The 26,770-nt window shown below is 41.5% G+C and overlaps 1 protein-coding gene across 2 annotated transcripts; it reads left to right on the top strand.

Annotated features, from left to right (window-relative positions):
* The first annotated feature begins 53 nt into the window (after positions 1–53).
* On the top strand, positions 54–26,693 carry ganc (glucosidase, alpha; neutral C). Of its 2 annotated transcripts, XM_088648664.1 has the most exons (24): positions 197–529; positions 2,420–2,491; positions 3,519–3,627; positions 4,207–4,334; positions 4,739–4,921; positions 6,200–6,221; positions 6,515–6,578; positions 8,987–9,083; positions 10,148–10,328; positions 11,022–11,148; positions 12,037–12,272; positions 13,651–13,777; positions 14,063–14,142; positions 14,679–14,822; positions 15,033–15,129; positions 15,647–15,748; positions 16,522–16,765; positions 16,848–16,912; positions 17,415–17,491; positions 18,808–18,882; positions 19,313–19,426; positions 20,128–20,240; positions 24,618–24,721; positions 25,170–26,693. In XM_088648664.1, exons 1-24 carry the CDS (start codon positions 492–494, stop codon positions 25,277–25,279), a joined length of 2,709 nt encoding a protein of 902 aa, XP_088504790.1. In that variant the 5' UTR covers positions 197–491; the 3' UTR covers positions 25,280–26,693. The 2 variants fall into 2 exon arrangements, 1 of the variants encoding a protein (XP_088504790.1); XR_015941688.1 differs by lacking the exons at positions 18,808–18,882; positions 19,313–19,426; positions 20,128–20,240; positions 24,618–24,721; positions 25,170–26,693 and having other exon boundaries at positions 54–529; positions 16,848–17,127.
* Positions 26,694–26,770: the final 77 nt, after the last annotated feature.

The raw sequence follows: 26,770 nt of genomic DNA, 5'->3' as shown, positions 1-26,770 counted from the left end.
AAGCCGAGATATGCCAATTGCGAAAAAGGGGAGAGGGGTAGCGACAAATTTAACCTCATAATTACCACACAAAAGAGAATAAACATCTTGCATAAATATGTTATATATCGCTGCTTAACTCTTGTATGTGATATTAATAAAATTGCAATATATTTGGTACAATAAATAAGCATTTGTGTTAAAATTGTTTACAAAAATATGTTTACGTTAAATCCTTGATATTTCTAAGGAATAAACATAATACTGTTATTAAAACTGTTGTGAGATGTGAGTATATACTTCATTATTCATGCTAGACTTAGTTTCTTAAAAAGTCGCATTACAAACTTTCACAAAACGACAATTCCCAAAAACACCCTGCTGGAGTTTGTAAGGGGGCGTGGAAATGCGATTTCTGTAAACACAACGTGAGGAAGAAAGCAAATGAGAGTTAAGTATCTATTGGAAATAATAATAAAGAAATAATCGAATATTAACTAATTGGATTACTTATGGAATCTGAGCAAAAAGTATCTGAGACAGGTGAAAGGTATGTAGTCAGCACAAAATTGTCTCTGTTCCTACCGGTGCCGAGAAGCTACATGCAAGCTTCCTGTTCCACTGTGTATATTTATCGTGGTTATTGATTCGAAAACTTAGTAAATTATATGTATTTAAAGTAATGTATATTTACAGTAATCTTTTTACACTATATTTACAGTATGCCTTATATTTCTGATAGGCTATGGTGGTTCTATAGCCTGACGTTTAACGCCTGTTTTTTTCCGTAAAACTATTTTCTGTAGCTTCCTGTGTTTTGTGTTTATAAAGGCAGCAGATGAATAAGTGATAATGCATATATATGTTTTCAATATTGTAACGATACACTAGATGCTCATTCATAAGCAATTATATAGTTCAGCATTCTACAAGCACAACATAAAACAACTGTTCAAAACTTTTTTTAAAGCGATTTTGGTGAACTGTAGCAACAGTACGATCATCTGTTTTAATGAATTGTGACTAATTTCAATCTATTACAAAAATCAAATAATAAAATGGAAATATACAGATTTGTACAACAGCTTGTTACTGTATAAGAAGGGTATTTTATTGTCTTGTTTGAAAATACTATAGACATTTTTAAATGTATTTTTACAGGTCACTTCGAATTGTTAGCTAATCCAGTGTTGTGACTAAACCTGGGATGTCAGGAGACCATCCTCATTAACTTATAATTAAGAATAATTTGTAATAAAATGTTATGATAAGGATAATATACGTATTATCCTTATCGCACCCCAGCTGATCACGGTAAATAGTGTACAGGACGTTTTTAGCTATTTAATCGCAAAAGTAATAGTTGAACTCCCACACTGGCGTCCTTATAAAAATAAAAAAAATAATCATACTCTAAATCTACTAATAAAAATATATGTTTCAGTTATAGAGCTCACCTGCAACCCCTGCTCTGCTTTTTTTTAGAAATGTACACGTAGAAAAAAACAGGAAGTACATTGCAGGCTTTATAGTTCTACAGTACACGAGTCTCAAACAAGCTACCCAGCCTTGTAGTCAAAGGTGATACCCTGTCTTCTCAAAAACCAGCTAGACCTTTGAATCATATATGTTGCTTTAGCAGGCTATAAGATCATATATTACATGTAAAAGGAAAACAACATGTTATATATCCAGCAGCTATATTACCCTGCAACTTACAACTTGTAAACCCCTGAAGCTAAGCAGGTGTGAGCCTGGCCAGTTTCCAAATTGGAGACCTCTTAGGAAAGCTAAGGTTGCTGCTGGAAGAGGTGTAAGTGTGGCCAGCAGGGGGTCCTCACCCTGCAGTCTGTGTGGATCCTAATGCTCCTAATACATAGTATGGTGGACAATATATTGTAAAAAGGCGCCATCCTTTGGATAAGACACAAAACTGAGGTCCTGACTCATTACAAATCCCTGGGTCTTTCTCGAAAAGAGTAGGGGTGTCACCCTGGCATCCTGGCAAAATTTCGCATTGGCCTTTATCAATCATTCCCTCCTAATAATCCCCATCTATGAACTGGCTTCATCACTCTGTTCTCCTCCTCACTGATAGCCGGTTTGTGGCGAGCGTACTGTAATACCTGTAAAGCACTTTGAGTGGAGTGTCCAGAAAAGTGCTATGCAGTACAAGTGCCAGGAATAGTAATAATATATTATAATAATATTATTATTATATCAGATCTTCACAGCTATTGGCTGCTTGCAGCCAAACAGGCAAGATGAGATGAATAACTCCACTCATTTGTAATCTTCTAAATCTTTATCTGCAATTTTTCAGACTAGGGTTGTAGCAGACTGGAACTATCTCACACTGGAAAGAGTTGAGCAGCATGTGGTATCACTAAATACAAGCAAGCGAGCAAGTGTTTAAAACTCTCCCTTTTTACTGCTGCAGCATTACCACAACTATCCCAGTGGATGAAGGAAAGGAGATGTTTAAGAAATGCAACGACATTGCATTTTATAGGTGGGTACTGTACGTGACAGCTTCCTATAGCTACTTTATCATCACCACAGCATGGGATGTTGAAATCCATCTTAAAAGAACCACTGAACACAGTGTCATTGGCAGGAAACATGCTACTGTGTGGCAGTCACAGCAGAGACAATCTTCAGTTTGAGCTTTTCTGAGTTGTGATTCACTGTACTGGTACATGAGATAGGTGCCTGTTTTAAAGTGGCATTTTAGTCAGATGTGCAGCTAGGTGGAGTGCGGTGGGGACAGAGTGTTTGCTGAGAAAGCCGAGAACTGAGTGTTCTGCAGCACTTCAGTAATGTAAAGTAATGGGCACAGGCTATGTACTGTAGTGCACTTTTACTACTGCGAGTATTACTCTAGTGCCCCTTCTGGCCAGCTTGTAGAAGACAGGAAGCAAGTTTTGTGCTTTGTGAACCTTATCACAACAATGTCGCATAAGCTGTCGCAACAGATATTAAAAATTAATTTTGCATGGGATTTTGAGATTTAACACTATGCACCATGAGTTTTGTTTAACCTTCTAATACCAACCTAGGTGGTTTATTGACTTACTGAATTATGATTAATTTATGTATTGATTGATAAATATTGATTTATTGAATGTACTGTATAGGAGTCAAGTCACATTCTCTGTCTGGAGATGTGATGGCTGGAGGATCTTTTATCTTGAACCCTGTTACCGATGTCTAAATCATGTTCTCTCCCAGAAGATTAACCACTAACAGAGATGATTAGAAAAGGAACACCATGTAGGAGAGAAAAGGTGTTTGTCAAATACAGTACCAGTTTATGGAAAGGTGTAGACAGAGAGTCCAATACAAAGAATGACAAATGATATTTTAATTATCCCATTTCATGCCATTTCCATATCCTACAAGCTGCAAACTTAAAAATGTTTATGAAGCAAAAAATGATATATTTCTTACAGTGAAAAGGCTATGCTTTATGGAAAAATCAATCCACTTGCGATGCAGTAAGAGTTTAGTTTACGGATATCAAACTCCTTGTTTCTCAGGAGGCAGAAGGAGTTACAACATGGATCTTCTCATTATCGCGCCTTGATGGATACTCTGGTGCTATCAGAGAGAGGAGCCCAGCTGAAACTAGTGCACACAGATACAGAGGTTGGTCTGCTTGGGGAATGGGTGATGCATGGAAAGGTGACATTGTGGCGCAGTACTGGGGCCCTGGGTTCAGTTTCTGGGGTGCTTTACATATGGAGTTTGTATGTTCCAAGTGCTCCAGTTTCCTCCCACAGTCCAAAGACATACTGGCATCAGGCAAAACTGGCCCAAGATTTCCCTATGTGTGCATGTGTGGGTCTGTGTGCCCTGTAATGGACTGGCATCCTTAAATTGGGATAAGCAGGTAGAAAATGGATTGGATGGGTGATGTCATAGATAAATGTACTAAAACAACTATGTAGTAGTGTGGAATAGCACCTAGGTGGGGCCCTGCTCTCATATCTACTGTACAAGCAACATACTTCACTCAGAACATGCAAGTAAAATGCAATTCCATTTAAAATTCTAAATCAAGTCTTACGACGTCAATAACTTTTTTTTTACTCCCCCAGTTTTCTCTGCTGTGTATCAAACATCTGGCAGAGAACGTTGAAATGGGTCAGTCGTAGGTTGTGAAGTAATGCCAATCCCAGGAACCCTTCTCCTGTCCTTTTACCATGTTGTGCCTGGCCGTTACAGGTCCCATTACTTCTCCAAGTCTGTGCCGTCCAAGGTGGAATTATCCGGGTGAAGATAAATGAGCTCCAGCCCATTAGGCCACGCTATGAAGTCCCTGATGTTCTGATTCACGAACCAGTCACCCAGCAGTGAGTCATGGGGCAACCTACAGAAATGTTGATTATATAAATGTCTGCATACATACCCATCTGTTGGGGCTCTGTGAACCTGGACTCAAGACGAGAGAGAGAGAGACCAGGGTCAGCAGTAATGGTTTGTTTGGAGAAGCCTTTGGTCCATGTATTTATTGCAAACCTTCAACAAGTCCAGTAAATGGTCCTGGACCTCTGTGGACAGCTGTATGACCTAGTTTAATGGGCCAAGCTACCCAAAGCAGATCCATACTGTCTAGATGTTGCCTCTATACAGGCCACAGCACCATAAGGGTGGAATATCCCAACAGATGTTTTCACTGCTCCCGTCATCAGACAGCCCCCTCACGGGAGCAGAGTGGGGTTTTGGGACCTCACACCCTGTCCCGTGTCTCTAACAGGCTCACCCTAGAGCAGGTGGACACAGACTCTCTCACCCTGCGATGGGAGGAAACGCAGTCCCAGGTGCGGATAGCACGCTGCCCCTTCCGGCTGGAAGTGCTGTGCGGAGGGGAGGTGACTGCGACACTGAACTCTGAGGGGAGGTTGTGTTTTGAGCCACTGAAGGATCCCCCGCAACACAGGTGAGCACCACCACTCCATAGATGTCGGCTGTATGTGTACCCCCGGTAGTTGAGCCTCCAAAAAACAGTAGTACAGTCTGCAGACATCTGAATGAACTCCTTTTCCTTTGAGCCAAAACTAAAATACTGAATATATAGAAGCAGCATGAATAGAATACTTAAAGCTTGGCATAGTTAAATGAAAATACCTCTTAATAATGAGGGCATCATAAATGTCACACAGCATCTTTAAACATCTTGAAAAGTTGATTAGTGACCGGACGGTCGTTGGATGCATCACCACCATCTTACATCCCGTTTAGTTTTTCAGTCAAGCTAATTTCTTTACATCTTCAGAGACCAAGAAGCACCAGAGAAAACACTGGCTGACAGAGCAAAAAAAAAAAAAAAAAAAAAACACAATCCTTGTTTTTAAATACTCCCATACAGGCAAACTCATTAGAATGAAAAAAACATTTGGAGAGAACATTTAAGTTTAATTTGGGTGAAAGGCATAATTTTTAAAGCACTTAAAATCCTAGATGTCTTGTCCATCACAGTATTTGTTATTGAGGCTGTACAATAAGCTGGACAGTAAGGCATGCCCTCTATGAAACTAACTGAATAGTTAAGTCTCTCCCCAGACCTGGGAATTTGGGAATTGTGCATGACTGTGCCAGCTGCTAAGCTTCTGAAGGCATCACTCTGAGGCACGCTGTTGGCCTGACTTGTTGTGCCCTGTAGCAGCATTTTAGGCAGAGTTCAGGCATCAACCAGAGAATGGACACCTTGTTTAATCTACGAGGTGATCATCCAGCAATGACATCTGTGGTTTTTGAACAAGGAGGTGATTCATTACCTCACTGTGCCTCACATATTGCTAGTTGCCATAAAAGGTTTGGTGCCACCACTGGGTAGGACAGCTCATAACTGGTATCACTGGATGAGATCAGCTCATGTCTAGGACTTACAGAATACTGCATTCAAGACAGAGGCTCTCTGGAGTCTGAGATCTTAGGCAGTTTATAAAAGCTGTTAAGGATCAGAAAGTAAAGAAATATGGATTTGAAGTGGGGATCCTAAAGTCTAAAACAGTACAGAATATGTAAAAATGAGAAATCAAACAAATAAGCAGGGCCAATCAAGTCTTGTGCTGTCGAAACATTTTTCCTTGGATCAGAATAGTCACAACTACTTTATAGAGAAGTTCTGAAATGCATTAATGTTACCTTAGAATAAAAGTCTCTCATTCTGCAATAGGTTGGTTTCCTATAACCAATTTCTGTCTCCTCTCCACAGCACTTCATCTCAGAAGGAAGAGGTAACTTCATTTCCATTGTAGGCATTAGTGGGAAGGAGAATAGGACATTTTAGTATGCTTTTATAGTTTTTAAAAATTCCCCAGTCAGTTGCACTACAAAAATCACTGGGGCTCAAAATCACATTAAGGCACGCACTGAAGAACAAGGGTTTGAATGGCAAGAAGACCACAACTGCTACAACCCAGTCTGTTAAATTAAGTTTGTGTGGGAGGGAAAAAAAAAAAAAAAAAAAAAAAAAACACATTCACCTTGCTTGATATTCCCTCTCCCTTCTTCCATCTTACCATTCTAGGAAGATGACACATCAGGATTATGGAAAGAGAAATTCAGACAGTTTGTAGATATCAAAGCTAATGGTAAGTAAAATGGCTCCAAGAAATCCATTTGGCAAGACCTGTAGCAATTTGTGTTGCAATACAAAAACCTCTTCACAAAAAGTGAAAAAACTACATGGAAGATCCTTCACTTCAATGATACTAAACAGGCTAGATGGGCCATGTTACGCCTCCACTTTGTAGTTAAGATTTGTTTCAGGTGCAACAATCTCCAGCACATACCATGAAGTCCATTGCTGCCAACGTCATCTTAGCTTTCTGCATTTTAAGTCCTCTTCTGGATCCTAGTGCTTTCATGGTATTTCCCCTCAGTTAAGACTACACTGGCCTCTTCAGATCTGTATACATCAACAGAACTCAGGACTCCTCTCATCACTGTCTTAACAGATTCTATTTCAAGAGGGACACCTCTAACACTTGTGCCCTCAACACCATAACTGCCAATTTATTCTCCCACATAGATAGGAAGCCATTGAAGCCCAGGGAATACTCAAAAACAACCCACCACCCCCAACTCTTCTCTCAGTTATGAAGAGGAGAACCACTACCACCAAACAGACTGAAGCCTTTTTTCCTCCCTACTGTTCTTATAAGCCTTTTAATTAGCCCAGAGGAGTGGTCAATTCCACACAGAGCCTATCCTTACAGCTCGTTCCCTCATGTGGAATTTAATTCCTTCTGAGTGTTAATTACTTAGTCAGACCAGCTGTGCCTCATTCTGTAGGTTTTATTTTCAATTAACAGGCAGCTTTCTCGCAAAGCTACCTCTTGCCATCTCACAGGGTGATTTAAGTCTGTAGCGTGGAGGGGTATGAAAAGAGAGAGATCTGATAAAAATATTTTTAAAAGAAATTGTAACCTTCAACATAATTGTCTTCTCGCTCATGTTCAATTCTGATGCATGTTTCCCTGTTTGTTTTCTGCCTGGTCCTGGTTTATAATCTGCAGTACACTTTTTTCTCATTTGTTTGTCAGTGATGGGAGAGATGTTTCCTGAGGTGGATGTCTCTCAGTAGTGATGTTACTGGAAGAGGGGGCTCATTTCTGAATTTATGTAGTTATTTCTGAATTTCTCCTTTAAATATTTGGCAAATTGATATTTGTGGTTTAAAGAAGGATGCAGATAAGCAGAGAAGACAAGGACTGGCTAAACCTCCTTAAATTAAATGATAAATTCAAATTACATTAAATATTGTTACCATCATGTGTTCCCTTAGTGTTTGGGTTAGACTGAGAAATCTGGAGGTTTTAATGTCTGATGCCAACAAGGCTTTCAGCCTCAGAAAGGCAATGAAAAACATTTTTCCTCTAAAAATGTCTTTAAGATCATATTATCCAACACCAGATGCCATGCACAATAATTTTAAGAGGTCAAACCTTTATATTCTTCCAAGCAGTTATGGAAGCAGACATGAATGTGGTTCTTCACGCAATAATGGACGGAGACATAGATATAGTTCTCAGTGCTAACTGATCCTTAAAAATAGCGAACCGAAAACTTTTCTTAATCACAGAATGTCTTTCAATCCTCCTTTGTCTGTTAGCATGTCTGCCTGTCGGTCTAGCAGGAAGTACTAGGGGATGTGAAAGCAAGCATTTGTGCTCTTGCAGTGTTCAACCAGCAAATATGTTACTATTTAACTGAATCCCTATTTTTGGTATCACGGTGTGCTATGGTATCCCAAGGAATTAAGGGAAAATTGGCCAGAATTGTTAATAGTGCTAGTAAAAAAATTGGGTGATCATAGAAACAGCTTGAAGAACTGCAGCTCAAAGATCCACACTCTTCATTCCTATTTTCACCTGCTACCTTCAGGGAACCTGTTTAGATTGCTTATGGCCAATAAAATTGTATACAAGAAATAATTTGTTTGATAGCTTCTTGTATGAAGCTCTCAATTTAGTGAGCATGATAGCGTAATATGGGCACAGCAATATGTCTGTATGTGTGTATGTATCATTGCATAGCTAGGATTATTGCTTGTTTTTGTATTAAGTTGTATTAAGTGCTATTTCTTTTTTGCAGTTTTTTAAGGTGGTGATACCAAAGACCAATTTCCAACTTTTTGGAAGAATAATAAAGTTATCTGAAGATTAAGATAAACAGAGCTGCACGGTGGCACAGTAGTTAGCATTGCTTGCAGCACTGCGGTCCTGGGTCCAATTGTGCACTTACTGTGCTGTCTGTGTGGAGATTGGATGTTCTCCCTGTTTTTGTGTGACTGGTGCTCCTGTCATCCCTGAATCGGATGAAGTGGTAAGAAATTAAACAGATGGATGCATCTTTAAATACCTGCCTTGGTGCCTCTTAAACTTTGCGGCAATATAAAACATGAAAGTAGACAAATTGTACAAGCGGATAGACCAAACGTATGTTGGAAACCATCTCCAGGAGATAAACTGTGAGGTTGTTTCTCTCTGATTCGCAGGGCCCAGCTCTGTTGGCCTGGATTTCAGGCTGCATGGCTTCTCAAATGTTTATGGGATTCCAGAACATGCTGACACACATCGGCTCCAAGATACCAGGTTAGACCAGTCGTCCACAACTCTCTTCAGATTGTTGTTGTTTCCAGACCCAAGTATATTTCAGGTTTTCTTCTCGTTAAAAAAGGGGTGAGACTGATAGTGATTCATAAGTTGAATAATATTAATTCACTTTGAGGTAGTATTTCAAGCCAGCTGCCATTTTCTCTGGATAACTATTTGGTTATTTTTTCACATGCAAAAAGGACTTACAATTGAAAACGAAATGGAAAAAAGTGTTCTAGGAGAAAGGAAACTTTTTATGAGACATAAAACCCCAAATTGACACTCATACTCTGTATTTAACAGTTACACTGATTAGGTGAGAAGAAAATAATGTTTACGGATGCTCCAAGGGCTAGAGAATTATTTTGTAACAAAGATTACCAAGTTGGCTCTGACAAATATGCATTTCTGGAAGGAAGTGGGCAATTGCTTCACCTTAGACTTAGAATCTTAGACTATTGCAAGGGTCACAGTGGTGAGACGATTTGAATGACAATTGGCAACTCCTAATTGTGAAGTACAAATAATATAATAACCTGTGGAAATTTAAGACCCTACCTTGCAGTTTATTCTCTAAATTCACAGACGTTTTTGTCAATGATTATTTAAACTGTTTCAATGTCATTTAAGCAATACTCAAAACCATCTTGAAATAATCTTGAAGGGTTTGTTATGACTTAATTGTTGTTCTTGTCTTAAACCTACCACTAAGACAGGACCTAAGACATGAACAATATATAGCTATTTGTATGTTTAATTTATAATCCCAAATAACAAAGAAACATATTACAATCAAATGCAAGCTGTAAAGATGCAAAAGTATTGAAGAACATGGTCTGTATGAGGCAGGCTACTGATTAAAGAGTAAAACACACACAAATGCAACTGTATCTGTTCTCTTAGTCTTTGGTAGACGCTTGGTACTGATGCCACAATGTTTGGAAACAGTGGACAGTTCAGTGTTTTGGGGGGATTGGCTTGTTTACCCTTTACCTTGCCTCTGCTGGCTGCTTGCTGTGGTGGCCGGTTAGCTGACAGTCCCTGTCGGTGTTGTGTTGCAGTGCCGGAGAGCCCTACCGCTTGTACAACCTGGACGTGTTTGCCTACAAGATACATAGCCGGCTGGGTCTGTACGGCTCTGTACCCCTTCTGCTGGCTCACAAACCCGAGAGGACCATTGGCGTCTTCTGGCTCAATGCCTCTGAAACCCTGCTGCACGTCGACACTGGCACAGATCACCTGGTAATGGGGGTTTTGGGCAGGGTAAAACAGCTGGTGTTGAGGGAAATCCAATGAGGGAAATATTACAAGCTCTGTAGCTTGTAGTAAAACATTAAAACGCATTAATTAACCAAGGCCAGCAACTTCCATTAGTCTGAATTCTGCTCCCTTTACAAGGAGACTTATTGTAAGGCTGTGGTGGTTGATGGATCACAAGCTTTGTTCTTTGGGATGAGGTGAACAAGCCTGAAGGAACAGGCTGGCAAAGTTCTGGGAAGGTTTCACTTGCCTTCCTACTAGGTTACTCTTGTGGTTTTATGACATTAAATTGTGTATTTTTAAGGATGTACAATAACAGTCAGCAGGGACGTTTCTCTGAAAATGGCAACTAGGGTTTTCACAGAAAGGATATCATGGGAGCAATCATCATTTTCAGTGATTTTGTTCCACAGTGATTGCCCTTTACAAATTAGACGTCGTTTACTACAACTGTAGTTACATGTGGGTCTGCATCACCTTCATCTTCTGGTGATATTGTAACTGGCGGTGCTAGCAGTGCCGGTGGGCACAGTGGAGTTTCAGAAGTGCGTGTGATGAAGCAGTACATTAGTCAGCTTTGCTCTGTCTTTATAGTGTAATTGTATTTTGAAAATGAAATAACAAAACGCTTCCAGTTCGCTTTCCTGGATTATCCCCTCACGATATCCCTCACAGGTGAAGAGGAGGAGACAGGGGGCCCACACTGATCTCCACTGGATGTCAGAGAGTGGCATCATTGACACCTTCCTCTTACTGGGCCCAACACCTTTCCAGGTTTTCGCACAGTACGCCGAGCTGACAGGTGCACCCTCTTACTCCTCCTTCCCCTTCAGCGCAAAATAATGCTTTCTGTGTCATTTCTTCATCATGTTTCTGTTCCTTGTGGTTTATTTTGTATCCCCATTGGGGCATCCAGCTTGAATCTTTGCTAAAACCATGCTTGTATTGCCTGAAGGTCTCTCAAACACGACCGAAAAGCGTCTCTTGCTTCTATTATATACCTATATCCACCATTCTATAAAAGTGTAGCATTTAAAAAACATCTCATACTCATTTCTCGGTATGAGAGAAATGGCGTATTGACAGAACTGCACCCTAGGTGTCAGGGATCCTGCAGGTATTTCTCCGGGGATCCTGTGTGTAGCCGTGAACTCTGCAGGATGCAGAGGCAAACCATCCAAAATCGTAATCCAGAAGCAAGGTCGGTTGGAGAAGCTAGTTAACCGTTAACCCGAAAGAGCCGAGACAACCCGAGAAGACAGCCCAAAAGGCGAAATCCAAGAGACGAGATCGAAAGGGAAAAGTTAAGTCCAAAAACTGGGAAATCCAACAAGACAAAAACGCACACTAGAAAACTCTAAAGGAGGCATTTCAATAGTGAGAAAGGTTTGGTGCGTGAGGGAACTTTAAATAGTGAAGGGAGAGGGACGTGGTTTGAAAGTTGGTTCAGGAGTGAGAATCTGTGGAATCTGGTGGCTGTGAGAATGTGATGGGTTCAGTTAGGAATGAGATCGTGAAACAGTGGGTTTGGGAATATAATGGCGAGGGCAAATGCGGGGCGTGACACTAGGGTAGTGAGCAGTTAACTGTCCAGGATGACTTGAGAGATTGGACTCTTTAATGTGCAGTGTAGTCAGAAGCTCGACTCCAGCTGTGGAGCTGCCAGGAATGAGTGTGCTGTGCTACGCAGGCTGGCAGGCTCTGCCCCCTCTCTTCTCCCTGGGGTATCATCAGTGCCGCTGGACCTACAGGGACGAGGCCGACATCAAGGCAGTGGACCAGGGTTTTGACCAGCATGAAATCCCTTATGACGTCATCTGGTTGGACATCGAGCACACGGAGGGCAAGCGCTACTTCACCTGGGACAGCAAGCTGTTCCCTGACCCCGTGGGCCTGCAGGATCACCTCCTAAACAAGAACCGCAAGGTACTTCTGTCACCCGACGGGGTGCGGCACACTTTTTCCCAGCCCAGATCCAATCAGAGGAAAACAGTGTCATCAACTAAATCAGCAAGAAATGGGTGGTAATGAGAAGTGAGAGAGACTGATTTTATCAATTTAATACCACAGCCTAGAGAGCAAGTCCTGCTGCTCCAAAGTGCCTTAACCTGTATTGTAATAAACTCCTGTGACTGAAGATCGTTAACATGCTTGATTTGTCTGTGCCTTTTTATTTAGGCAGTGCCCCCAGACATGCAGTTAGGTCTGTCCATTGTTTCTGTGTTCACTCTGCTCACTTGAGAACCAGTATATCACATCTATGAATTAGAGAAGCGTGTATGTTTTCAGCAACGCAACACAAACAGTGTCATCAAGGTATTTTTTTTATGCTTATTTGTAAAAAATGAAAGGGTTTGCAGCCTCCTGTTTTTCTCAGTTTTGGTCTTAGTCCTGATTAAGGAGTAAGCTGTAAGCTGGAATGAAGACCCAGGGCAGGATTCTTGCAGGCTTCTCATCTCTGACATCACTGTCACCTTTGAGAGATGCAGCAGTGTAGGATCAGACTGGTATTGGCATCTCTCCCTTGCAGTAGCTCTGTAATATTTAATTCCTCAAGCCGCAGACTGGACTTCGGCATAGAGGGTTTGGCATTTTCTTGGACACTAAGACATGCCTGAGATAGCAGTTTAGATCCAGAGTTCAATCACACACTTCTATCCCGTATTATTTGATGTGCTGGAAGAGAATGCTGACTTTTTGGTCCTTGATGTGCTGCTGATCATTTCTGGGTCAATAAATTGACAAAGAATGAAGTATAATAAGACATTAAAACCATCAAACAACGTGTTTACAAGTTTGTTTAGAACAGCTATTAAAGTTGCCCTTCAATTTTACAAGTGGCCAGTTTTTAACCGCTTTTAAACTGCAGATGTTTTAGTATTTTCATCTTTATAATTTTAATAAATGTATAACAAAAACTCTTAATACATGATCTAAATATACACATTATCGCCTTTATTTGCCTTTTTACACTATCAATCACAGATCACACAGAATGAATGTCTTTAAATAAGCTACCCTAAAAATGATGAAGATCAGTATAGGTAGGTCCCTTTTCAGGCCATAAAGGCCCATTGGGGAATGGGCGGCAAAGGTCACCATTTTCTTGACCATCCGACTCTGGAAGTGGAGGTGATGTGGTCAGCATCACGCTCCAACCGGCCTCTTACCCCCGGAAGGATTAACCCCCGGTATTCATTTGGAAAGCAGGCTGAGTGGACCTGGGAGCCGTCTGGAAGGAATTCACGAGAAACGTGTCTGCTGCATGAACTGATATCCATTTCTGCTTTTGTTTTGTTTTTAGTTGGTGGTGATCAGTGATCCTCATGTCAAAATTGATCCAGATTACTCTGTGTACTCTGAGGCCAAAGACTTGGGACATTTTGTGAAAAACAGAGACGGCAACCCCTACCAGGGCTCCTGTTGGCCAGGTGCAGTTCACATCCACACTGCTACTATAAAGTTAGTGTCAATTAGGCCATTTCTACACTGTGTAGCTGCTACTGTAAAGCCCTACGAGAGTATCAGCTAGGTCATTTCTACACTGTGTAGCTGCTACTGTAAAGTCCTGCAAGAGTATCAGCTAGGCTATTTCTACCCTGTATAGCTGCTACTGTAAAGTTTTGGGACTCCTGTAAAGGGAGCCAGATGTATAAATGATTCTTGATGTTCTTCATCTGCTCATGTTTCTTTGATTTCTTTCTTCCTCTCCCTAGGCCCCTGCTGTTACCTGGACTTCAGCAGTCCAAAAGCACGTGCTTGGTATGCCTGTATGTTTTTTCTTCACAAATACAAGGTGAGTCTGATAAGGCTGCTGAAAGCGGCATAGAGGTTTATAGGCCTCTGTGAGGACACCCCACCTGATCGGACAGCCTGGTGATACCCTGAATAAGCGGAGTACATTTTCTAAAATCCAAGGCCATTTGGAAATGTTCTGAGACTAGTGTAGAAGGTTACTGACTCCAAATATTCCAGGTTAGAGAACATTCAATCAGGCAGGATCCAATATCTTAGATTTTCATCCCTTTCTGCTTTTAAAGAAAACATTGCTCAACAGGTGCTAGTTATTCATTTAATAATGAAAATCTCACACCCCTCTCATGCGTAAGAGCTGTTTTGTGCCATTTTCTCACTCTCTGGATCATGGGACGCAATCTGTCAAATCGTCCTCCAAACAGGGGTTGTGTTTACATTTAATCTCTTTAAATCCATGGAAATGACCACTCTTAAAACTTTGATCAGCTTTTGATACCTTCGGCTCTTTGTGAGACGGAGAACCGTCTACCTGTTTCTGATGCGGAGGTTCGTGTTGTGTGCCTGTGTGTGTGTCAGGGATCCACGGAGGCGCTGTTTGTGTGGAACGACATGAACGAGCCCTCGGTTTTCGGCGGGCCGGAGCAGACCATGCCAAAGGACACAGTGCATTGTGGGGGCTGGGAGCACCGGGAGCTTCACAACCTGTACGGCTTCTACCAGGTAAAGCAGATCCGGAGGCTCGTGAGATTTTTCATTTTTCATTTTGATGGTATTGCCAATCATTTCTTATTGCATGCCCACCCATGGGGAGAATGAGAAGATGTAGTTGGGCTCCTCTGTCTTGCTCACCCGTTTTGTGCCATTTCACTTTTGGCTCGCTACCAGCCAGTGTCTGGTCCCCAGTGCTGTTTTGCTTTCTCTCCCTGACAGCACTGGGCCACAGCGGAGGGGCTAATTGTTAGGTCAGAGGGTACCGAGAGGCCGTTTGTCCTCTCACGCTCCTTCTTCGCTGGCTCTCAGAGATTTGGTGAGTATGCTTCTGGTTTATATACCGCTCTACCTACAGTATGTGAGGACGTGTCAAGAAATCCCCTGGCACATCTGCAGCCTGCTGCTTTGTGTGTGTGTATTCACTCGTGTATGTGTATTGGTATTCAGCCAAAATACAACATTTTGCATTGGCTTGAGATTTGTGCAACTTTATACCAGAATCTGATCACTAATATGAAATCCAAACAGCAGCAAGCTTTATATAAAGATTCCTGTAAAATGCCACTAATTAAGTGGCATATTTTTTATAATATTAGATATTAATAAATATTTTTTATTAGAGCTGTTACTTAAACAATGTTCCAGTCATTTCATACAATCTATGTTTTAATTCTGTCATAAGCTTCTCAATACATAAGACCAACATCTGTAATTTCTTTATGTACAACTGGCACCTTCAGCATAAGCGATTTCTTTGTTACCTCTGGTCAAATACCCTAATTTGGGCTGAGGAAGTTACATTTCTTTTCTGTGGTGTATTTGTGTTTGTCAAGGAGCTGTGTGGACAGGCGACAACGTGGCCAGCTGGGACTACCTGAAGATCTCCATCCCGATGCTGCTGACTCTGAGCATTACAGGGATTGCCTTCTGTGGTGGTGAGCGGTCCATCCTGTGCCAAAACACAGAATCTCACTTTTCCTCACAATCAATTCTTTCCTGTTTTCTCTATTCTCAGCCTGCAATAGAATCTCCACTGTAACTGAGATCAGGTTAAGCTCTATGGCTTTGGTGTCCCTAGGTTGAGACTTTTGTTGCTGGTTGACTCTAGCTGGGATTCCACCAGACAGCGGAACACAATTAACAAAATTAATTTTCGTAATAACCATGTTATTAACAGTGCGTGAGGCACCGCTCCTCCAATTGGCACTACCCTCATGTTAATGGGATGTGCAATGTGTTAGAAAAGTGAGCTCGAGTGAGCGAGGCAAAGGGGCTTGTCTGCCCATCCTCGATCTCCCTGTTACTACAGGAGTCAATGCTGTGGGCCAGCCTGGGCTCACGCTGTAACCACCCATCCCAGAATCCTCTGTGGCTCAGGTGACTGGCCTCAGATGGCCTCAGCTGGCCCTATGGTCCTGACACATTCAGCCTCTCAACTTCTTGTGACTGGCTCCCTCAAGCTCCCTCTGGCCATGTTTTTGGTCTAAGTTACAGGGCGTTTTCCATAAAGTATTTATGTCTACAGCAGGAAAGCGATGCTTACCCAATTTCTACTCATGCAGATGGTACAGAAGTTAAATGAAACATGCAGACTAAGCCAGCACTTGGCGTGAATGATGTAGGGAGACCGAGCTACAGTGAATGAAATGAATAAAGATGCTCGACAGGGGCGAAGGTGGTGATGGACAGTTGCTCTCTCTCCTCTCAGCGGATGTGGGGGGTTTCACCCAGGACCCAGACCCAGAGCTCCTGGTGCGCTGGTACCAGGCGGGGGCGCTGCAGCCTTTCTTCCGAGGGCACTCCGACTGCCAGGCGCGGCGGCGCGAGCCCTGGCTGTTCGGAGAGGAGGTGACCAGCCTCGTGAGGCGAGCCGTCTGTGAGCGGTACTGCCTGCTCCCTTACTGGTACTCCCTCTTCCGCCAGGCCCACGTCTCGGCCCGCCCCCCGCTGAGGTACCGTCCCGTGGGCTCCTTTCAGCTGCCACGCTCCTCTCCGCGACCCCCCGCGGTGCTGAAACTGTTCTGCTCCTTTCAGGCCTCTGTGGGTAGAATTCCCCCAAGACCACCAGACCTTCGCAGTGGAAGCCCAGTACATGATAGGTGTGTACATCACTGTAACTGGTTTGCCGTGTGGTGGCTCTGTGGCTGAGGATCTATGCCTGTGGCTGGAAGTCTGGCGGTTCGAATCTCGGGGCCGGCAGAGTAATCCTACTCCGTTGGGCCCCTGAACAAGGCCCTTAACCCCAGCTGCTCCAGGGGCGCCTTATAAATGGCTGACTCTCCCTGTCTGTGTGTCTCATGGAGAGCAAGCTGGGGTATGTGAAAACACAAATTCCTAATGCAAGAAATTGTATAGGGCCAATAAAGTGATCTTATCTTTGACAACAGGAAGGACTTGGGAAGTCAACACTTTTTGTCTGCAGGTAGTTATCAGGGCGAAGAGATTAAAGGAAGTTTTTCATAGCCAAGTGTGTATCATATGTGTCACTGTGTGAAATAATACTGAATAATAAAAAGAAACAGTAGCTCCATCTCTGAATTCAGTGTAAGCCGTGTAAAGTAGGATATATTCTGTGGATTTTATTGTTGTTTCAAATGGCAGGAAATGCTTTGCTGGCTTGCCCTGTTACTGATCCTGGAGTCACCAAGATAAAGGTTTTACTTCCTGGGTCTGGTGAGGTAAGACTGTGATTTAAAAATAAATATATTCTAACATGCACCTCACAAACTCCTACTTATTTGAGTGAACCTTTATTTAAACTATTAACTTTATTTAAACTTAAACGTAAACTATTATTCTTATAAAAAAGCAGGTTGGTGAAGCCTAGTTTCAGGTACATCTGTGTATTATCTGCCTGTATCTGCCACGTCTGTATCCTAGGTATCGGATACAGGTTGTTGAATTATTCTTGTTGCTGTTGCAAATGTCACCAGTGTGAGGTGCTGTACTGTACAGTATTCATGCCTTTTCAGCTTTTTTTCATTGAATTGTAAACTGAAACATCAGAAGATGTTTCAGTATACAATTCAATGAAAAAAAGCTGAAAAGAGAAGAGTTGGAATGTTCCAAAAGTGTTAAATTTGTGGCACCATTGTAGATACTTCAGATTTGCTTTTTCACAGTGGTAACTTACAATGTGGCTAGGACAACCATATTAGATGACAAAAAAGCATCGGTGCTTTGATTAATGGAAAGCAGAGGGTTATATAATTTAGTTTAAAATTCTAACATGCTAATAATCACTTGAAATATCCCAAGTAACATCTTTAAAAAAACACGTGCACACCTTTAATTTCTTAGCTTTGCTATAATATTACATGAATTCTATATTTTATATAACCAAAATACATCCTTCCAGCTCCATTTTAAAAACTTTATAATACTACATTATTTCTGCAATACCCAAATTACAGTGTTCCAGCAATACTGGGAAATGTCCTTAGATTTTGTGTTAGCACAAACCATTTCCTTGGCAACTTGATTTTTTCGCATGCTGGAAAGATAATACATTCACTTCACACAGAAATAATGCATTTTAGATGACTGACACACCTGTGTTCATATAATAACATTATAGAATGTGATCTGTTAGAAGACCTTCTTCATCTATGTGTTAGTTCACATTTTATGATAAATATATGCCCGAGATTTTACTAATTATATTAGTTGATCGTTTTGTTGAGTGATCACAGTAAGGTCAAATTATACAAATTCAGCCTTGAAAAGAAAATGAAACAAAGCCTCAAATCTTTACCCTCAGTCTGTCTGTCGTCTTACATTGGTCAGCGGATCTTGATCACAAACACACCCGGACAGACAAGTCCTGGTGGATTAAATTGCCACATACAATCTGACGCTGCCGACGCAGCTGACATTGTCCAAACTGAAAATTAAGTTCTTTTTTTTCCTGTTATTTCAGTTGTGTGCAGGCCAGTTTTGCTAAGGGAAGGGGGGTTTGTCTTCCTGAGTAATGATCTGTCGGTTTTCCCTGTAGTGCTGGTACGACACCCACACCTTCCAGAGGTTTGGAGGAGGAAGGACTGTCAGGATCCCTGTTACTTTGGACACCGTGAGTCTTCAGTGCCTGTGAACATTTTTACACTTGCATCCCTTTGTTGCTCTAGAGAGAAATCCTTTGAATCGAGTGACAGTTGCAGACTTGTATGAAGCAATTGTTGAGCAAGACTGAGTATTTTCCAGCCTATTTACCAAGTAGTGTTTACCAAATAGTGTTACCAAATAACCACTGAATATCTGCTTAAGTTTTCAATACTTTGACAATTAAGTGATTGTACCCCGAATTTAAAGGCTTTACCAGTCTTATCAACTTTACAGTTTTCACTTAATAACAATTGCAATTAGTTTTATTCATATTGCACTTTTAAACCACAAAGTACTTTGCTCCTCATCTTTCAAGATGACACCACCTCCTATGTTTCATGGACTCTGCTGGGGTGCAGTAGGAGAACTCAGAGTCTGTTTCTCCTCCGTCTGCCCAGGTCCCATTGTTCCAGAGGGGTGGCACTGTGGTTCCCAGGAAAGTGGGCGCTGGCACATGCACAGCTGACCAGTGGCTCCTGCCCTTCACTCTGACCGTGGCACTGGACACCAAGGTCTGCTCCCTTTCCTGCACTTTGGTCACTCAGGGGATGGACAGACAGGCCCGAACTCACTTTATTTACAAAACCGGTAGATTTCTGATGGAATTGTAATTAGGTTTGAAGTGATCACTGCTTCTAATGTCACACTAATTGTCCTTCTATTCCCATTCTTCTGTCTCCTTAGTGAGAATTTCCCCAGAGTCCCTCAGCAAATACCTTTCATTTTTCACATCCACAAACCCCTCTTCCTCAAGCCTCCATGTTGTTTCTCTTATACCTTGGATTCTAGATTAATGTTTTTGATCTGGGTTGATCCAAGATGATCCAGGCTGATCCAAGCTGATTCAGGCTTGTCTGGACTGGTCCATGCTGATCCAAACTGATCTGGGCTGAACCGGGCTGAATCCAGCCTTCTTGCTACACGTGCACCCCCTTGCCCCATTTAATTTCTTCACTGTTCCCGTAATGTGATGTTATTCTCTTCAGAATCACTGTGAGGACAGTGAACAACCAGAGGTCGAAGCTTTTCGTTTTTAAGAGATGAAGAATGTGTGTTGTATTATGCAATGTGCTGACTGCATTAAGTGTGAACAGAACATGTAGCTTTAAACAGCAATACAGAATCCTGATCCTTACAGACCAAGGCAGAAAGGGTAGGATGTACTTTACTCAAGTGGCGATTTTACTTGTAGTTTTGTCTGTGCTCTCTGCAGGGCTGCGCAGAGGGGGAGCTGTATGTGGATGATGGCCATTCATTCAACTATAAGTCCAAGAAAGAGTTTGCCATACGCAAGTTTGCCTTTCTCCATGGCACTCTGTCCTCCAGGTAAGAGAATAAATCCTTGTATGAACCTTTGTTTGGAAGAAGCAAAAAGCTGTTTGGAAAAATTGCTAGCGAAATTCAATATCAATGACACGAACACAGAAAGGTAAGGTAATAGGTTCCAATAAAGATAGTGTTGCAAGCATACAAATCCAGTAAGAATGGAGGAATCGACTCTCTAATCTTAGTTTTTCCGCAGTTCGAGCTGCCTTTCTTGCTAGACACAGATGCCAGTGCACATGCCTTAGGAGGAATTTGGTCTCACGTACAGGATGGACAAGAAAAAGTCATCTCATACTTCTGTCAAACATTCACTGGAACTGAGCTGAACTACTGTGTTACTTGCAAGGAACTACTAGCTGTAATCAGAAGCATTGATCATTTTCACCATTACCTGCGTGGTAAGCAGTTTACAGTATGCATAGATCACTCAGCATCACAGTCGTTATTTCAATTCCAAAACTTGGTAGGACAGTTAACTAGGTGGATGCTCTGTCTGCAACAATACGACTTTAAAATTGAATTCAGAGATGGAGCTAAGCACAAAAAAGCAGACGCATTGTCCAGGTGACCTTGTTGGGCTTTAGCTTGTACGTTTTGCTCAAAGCCAGAGCAGAAGGTACTGAATCCAAACCACCAATCATGAAACAGACTGAGACTGTGTGCACTGGATCTCTAAGGATAACTAGGCAAGAGCCAGCAGTGCCTTTTGATGCTACAGCTCTGTTGCCAGGATATTCAGTGACAGAACTCCAGAATAAGCATAATGGATGGTACTATAGGACACATTATACAGTGGAAAACATCTGGGGTTAAGCCCAGCTGGAAAGACCTTTCTTCCCTAAGCCAGAAAATAAAGACATATTGGGCTCAGTGGGACAGCCTGGAGCTCAGGAATGGATTATTGTATTGGAGATGGGAAACTCCAGCAGGGGACATGTACAAATACTAATTTCTAGTTCCAAAGAGCTTAAGAGATGAAATATTAACACATGTCTCACAATTTGCCCACTGCAGGACATTTTGGTGTGGGTAAAACTCTGGATAAGGTGAGAGAACTCTTCTATTGGGTGACTTACTGGCAGGATGTGGAGAGATGGTGCAGGAAATGCACTGTTTGTGGAGCCAGGGAAAGTCCTAAGAAAAAGCCAAGAGCTCCGTTACAAACATACACTATGGGTAACTGCATGGAAAAGGTAGCTATAGATATTGCCGGCCTTTCCCAAGATCAAAGTCTGATTTTGAATATTTACTAGTAGCTATGGACTATTTCTCTAAGTGGCCAGAGGCTTATCCAATAAGGGATTGGGAAGCTAACACTGTAGCTGAAGTACCGGTGAATCAAATGTTCACTTGATTCGGGATTCCCAGTGAACTACATTCTGATCAGGGCAGACATTTTGAATCTGCTGTATCTCAAAGAGGTGGTCAAATTTTAGGAATTCAAAAAAACGCACCACACCATTACCGCCTCAGTCAAATAGAATGGTGGATTGCTACATTCGCACACTTAAAAACCTAATAGCTATGTTTTTTCAGCAACATCAATGTGATTGGGACAAACGTATTCCCATGCTATTGATGTAATATCGTGCAACTAGACATGAGGCTATCAAATGCACCCCAGCTTTGTTGATGTTTGGACAGGAACTCCGTACTCCTTACGTGTATGAATCGCGTAAATAAGGGTAACTTCCACTGTTCAGTACAGTTTTGTTGGGCCCACTTGGGGAACCTTTATGCAGAGTTTTGCATTTTTGTTTTGTTACTGTATGGTACTCCCAACAGAAAATCAAAAATTTGATGATCATCTTCACTATGTACAAGCTGTCCTTGAAAATGTGCATGATTTTGCAAGGAATAATTTAAGAACAGCTGCTGAAAACATGAAAAGACAAGATGACCTGAAAGATGATAAAGTGACATTTGAAAAGGGGGATTTAGTTTGGTTCTATAACCCACGGAGACAAGTTGGTCGAGCCCCAAAACTGCAAAATGATTGGGAAGGCCTTAAATACAGTCCAACCTAATTAACGATTTCATTTATTGGATACAACTTAATGCCAGGTCTAAACCAAAGGTCATACACAGGGACTGTGGAAATATGAAGGGACTGAGCCCCATGGCTAGCCCCATAAAAACAAATCCATGTTTGCTGTTTGCTGAATGTACCACTTTGTTATAATTTACTAGGTTTTTAAACGTTAGGTCTATTGGTTTAGTGCTGTTATTCAGATGCGAGTACACAGCTGCAGCTTTAGTGATAATCAACGTGCTAATGGAGACACAGGTTTACAGCATTGTCTTTCCAATCACTGGACACCAGGATCACGCTAATATTCCCAGCATTGTCTCGGTAAAAGATAACCTTGATTGTTTCCCTTTGAAGTTTTACCTGGGACCAAATCTCTGTCATTGTCTTAGAGTCACTTCAAACAAAGTCACTTTAAAGGAAGGAAAAGTAACAGAATTTCTCACTTTTATATTACATATTGTTAACAACAATATATGCACCTTTGTTGCACCTTAAGGGTTTTCTTAAAGTTTTAAGAGTGAATTTCAGTGGTTCATACTGAAGAGCTTATTTTATGTAGGGGAATGTGTTTTTTTATAATGAGTAATGGACACTTCTGACTTTACTTAGTTGACAAAGCTGTGGTCTACAGTTCTGGTCTGTCACTGAACAGGGTTTGCGAGGCACCACAAATTTGTGGGCGACACTTGTGGGATTAATCAGCTCTCAGAAGCAGAGGCTGAAATCTGTGTGAATCACGTAAATAAGGGCGACTTCCACTGTTCAGTACAGTTTTGTTGGGTCCACTTGGGGAACCTTTATGCAACGTTTTGCATTTTTGTTTTGCAAAGACCACTAGCCGTAAAATGACATATCAGACACAGAGCGATTGTCCTGATGTTGCCAATTGGACATCTTCTTGATAAGCCTATAATTAAGGGAAATCAAGTTGGAAAAACACTATAAGCTCTCTCAGTAAAGGATGCTTGTTTTCTCATAAATTGGGAAATTTAAAATTAGAAGTCTTGAAATAGACTTCAGATTAAAGCAGAAATCTGTTACCTTTCCTTCACCCCTTTAATAACCTCTCTACTCTATAAGGTCACATGATGAAAGCAATTATTGGGGACAGCATTCGTTAGAATATTTTGGTTCAAGGCCTCATTTCATGGTCTCTTTTTGTTACATCTTAGTTTGAGTCAACTGCGTAGCTAAAAGAGTCTCAGTCTCTCCCCTAAGGATTGAAAACCCCAGTTGAACGGAAAGGAAAGCACAGGCTCTGCTGTATAAGTCCAGAATTTAGGCTGAGAATTAAAAATCACGCCTGTAGAAACATGTACAAGAAATACTACCTGTGTTAGGTAGCAGAAAGCAGATGGATTGGATGATGTTCGTTCAGGGGTATCACTGGGGGACAGTCACTTTGAGACTGGGCCTGCATCTTTACCAGCTGTGACTGGGGTTCCCTAAGTTGTGGGGTACTTGAGTCTGCCTGGAGCTTTGGGTATGCTTGCAAACCACATGGCAACAGTTTTAATAGAATGAGATATTTCTGAAAGGAAAACCGATGCACTATTTAGGCATAGGTGCAGAGGCAGATAAGGAACATTGACCCCAACAAGGAGCAAAGAGCTGGCTGAAAGGGGATGCTTACTTTAATGCCAATGACTCAGAGTGACGGAATAATGTTGTTAAGAATGTTACATTTACAGAATAAGGGAACAGAAGAGGTAGAGGATTTAAGGGAAAATAAATCAGAACATCAAGCAGAAATTGGGTCATCTTGTATCTCGGCACTTACACGCTCTTATCTCAATGCTAGTGGTATTCAGCACTAACAAGCAGTGCCCATGACCTTGTGGGACTCCTGAAACCCATCAAGCAGACCGACACAGTACTTGTGGGTCATCAGCTTGAAGCAGGGACGGACAAGGAGGCAATAGGGAAGCACTATGGATCACAAACGTAAACCAGAAGGATCAGGTGTCTCCGGGCTTGTTTGCTAAATAGCTCAAGGGGTCTCCAGACAGATATACGATGTGTGCCACCAAACCCAACGGATTAATGGAAGTGCTGTGCAGTGTAATAAGGGCCGAACCCATCAAGTATATCGGTATGATACAGTATATCACGGCACATATTAAGAAAGTAAGAACTTGCATATGAGAAGGGGGCACTTTACCCATTTGGTGGCTAGAGGCTTAAATCTCATAAAGCCAGTTCATCGGGGCTCCCACACAGGCAGCTACAACAGCACGGCCAGGCGGCATTTCAGCAGTCTTGTAGTAACGCTCCTCAACCCTTCTCTCTCTTTCTCTCTCTAATGGGCTGTGATCTTGCACTCGCTGCTCTCTGGCATTTAACAGCTGTGCTGACGACACGGGGACGTTCGACCCCGAGAGCACAGTGGCAAGTGTGCGACTCGTGGGCATTAGGAAGAGACCAACTGCAGTGACAGCTCGGGTCTCTGGTAAGTCTCTCTACCGCGACTGAACAGACTCGGGACCGAAGCCTGACCCTTTTGCCCATTTCATTAATAAAAGTCACTCGGACTTTCTGAAGCTCATTCTTAAGGCATTCATGAAAGTGGGTGACTTTTTAATGCAACTCAGGTGTGCTTCCAGGACCTCAGAGCCCCTTTCCAGATGTCATTGCTGGAAAGACTGCACGTCACTACTGCTCCATTTCTTTGGACAGAACTCGTTCAGAATAATACGAGCCTTACAGGCCCTGTATTAAAGCAATTCTAACCTGAGAGATTATAAAGTATTAGCTTTTATAAAAAAATGCATTTTTCCCTTTAAATATAATTACAGTCCATGCAGACATATTGATGATGTACAGACTTTCACAGAACTTTCAGTTGTTGCTCCATTTGTGTGATTATTGACTGCTTCAATGTACGTTCTTGTTCGCAGGTGGCAGTGAAGACAGTGTGGCGTTCACTTACGAGGAGACGACTTCTCTTTTAACTGTGGAGGGACTGAGGCTCCCCGTTGTCCAAGACTGGCTGCTGCAGATAGAATAAGAACTACCATTTCAGTTCAGCCCGTGTACAACTTCTAAGCTTTTACTGCAATTCAAGAAGCCACAGCTACTACAGCTTTTTCTCCTGTCTTGCACAGACTTAATTTCTGTATCATCCTGCTAAAGAAGGTGTTTCCTGCCCATGTTTGTTTTCTGCAACATAAAGGTTTATCGAGCCCAGGATCCCAGGGAATCGTCTTCAGCAACATGGCACTTTCTCTTGCATCCCCACAATTACTGGGTAGAGAAATATTTCTCACTTTCAGCACTTAGGGTGACACAGTGGGCAAAAGTATCCAAGAGAATTTTAATTGGGAACTATACATTATATCAAAAATATATTTTAAGTGAGACAATCGTACATTTTAGGCTTTAAGTCATTAAAGTCTATCATTCACGGGGTTTCTGTCAGGAACTCTCTGTGGTGTGTTGATGGGATGTAAGCAGACAGTCCATGGTTTTGAAAACATCTCGCCATACAGCTGTAGGTTTGTCAAAAGGCAATGATTAAGCAAACCAGTGTTTCTAAAGAACTTTTAATACATGTGGAATGTAAAACCAGATCTAGAACGTAACTGAATCCTACATTTGCTAAAACTTACAAAAGAAAAAAGAAAAGCAGAGTTGAGCAAGGATTTCCTCTACAGAATCTGTGTGGACTATCACACAGAAAATCTATTTTAACTTGTTCTTGATTAGGGATTCATTTATTTTACATGCTAGACAGATTGGCGAGATTACATGTTTTAGAGCTAACCCAACCATATAGATTCCTCATTTCAAGTTCCAGTAAAGATTTTAGACACTACATGAATATTTTAAAAGGATATGTATCAAACAGAATCCTCACAAGAAGCACTGTATTTACACAGCAAGCAGAGTTGTAGCCAATCAAAAGAGCCTAACTGATCATTAAATACACTTCTGTAGCAAATCGGTCCTCCTCAAACTGAAAGTGCTTTCTGCATTACAAAAAGCTCTTGGATTAATCATTTGCATCAAAAAGTGTAATTTCATGTTGCTATGTTGATATTTTTAAGCAATGGTATGACACGTAAAAAAAGTAGTTACTTTGTTCTGATCTAGTGCTGCTTTTCATTTTATATTATCTACACAGTAATTAACATTGCATAAGTGAAAATCAGACAACTAGATACCTCTATGGAAAGGCAATCCAAGAAGTAGTTTTGATCAAGTTACAGTTTGTAATCTTTTTATTTTCACAAGCAGCATCAATACAGATAACTACATAAACTATGTAAGATGTATATTGTATTTTTAAACATTTTTTGTAACACTTTATAAAGGATGTTTTACCCATTTATATATATGGATTACTTGTATGGAAAAAATATTCAGTCACAAGCTTGTTTACACCAATCAACATTAAGCATTAAAATCAGGCTGAACCTTCACTTGGAAACCTGGTCTAAAATTTCAAAGGCTAAAATAGGTTTTGGTACAGCTGCAGCACTTGTATTTGATTCATTAC

The sequence above is a fragment of the Lepisosteus platostomus genome, chromosome 10 (assembly GCF_059453375.1).
Source record: "Lepisosteus platostomus isolate fLepPlt1 chromosome 10, fLepPlt1.hap1, whole genome shotgun sequence".
Classification (NCBI taxonomy): Eukaryota; Metazoa; Chordata; class Actinopteri; order Semionotiformes; family Lepisosteidae; genus Lepisosteus; species Lepisosteus platostomus.
The sequence above is the reverse complement of the archived record's forward strand: the minus strand, read 5'-3'. Positions and strand labels throughout refer to the sequence as shown.

Bases quoted from the DNA above. Each gene is read 5' to 3' on its own strand.
- ganc (XM_088648664.1), top strand. From the start codon at position 492: ATGGAATCTGAGCAAAAAGTATCTGAGACAGGTGAAAG. The intron at 530-2,419 runs GTATGTAGTCAG...TTACTGCTGCAG, and splicing joins GTATCTGAGACAGGTGAAAG to CATTACCACAACTATCCCAG. The intron at 6,579-8,986 runs GTAAGTAAAATG...TCTGATTCGCAG, and splicing joins TGTAGATATCAAAGCTAATG to GGCCCAGCTCTGTTGGCCTG.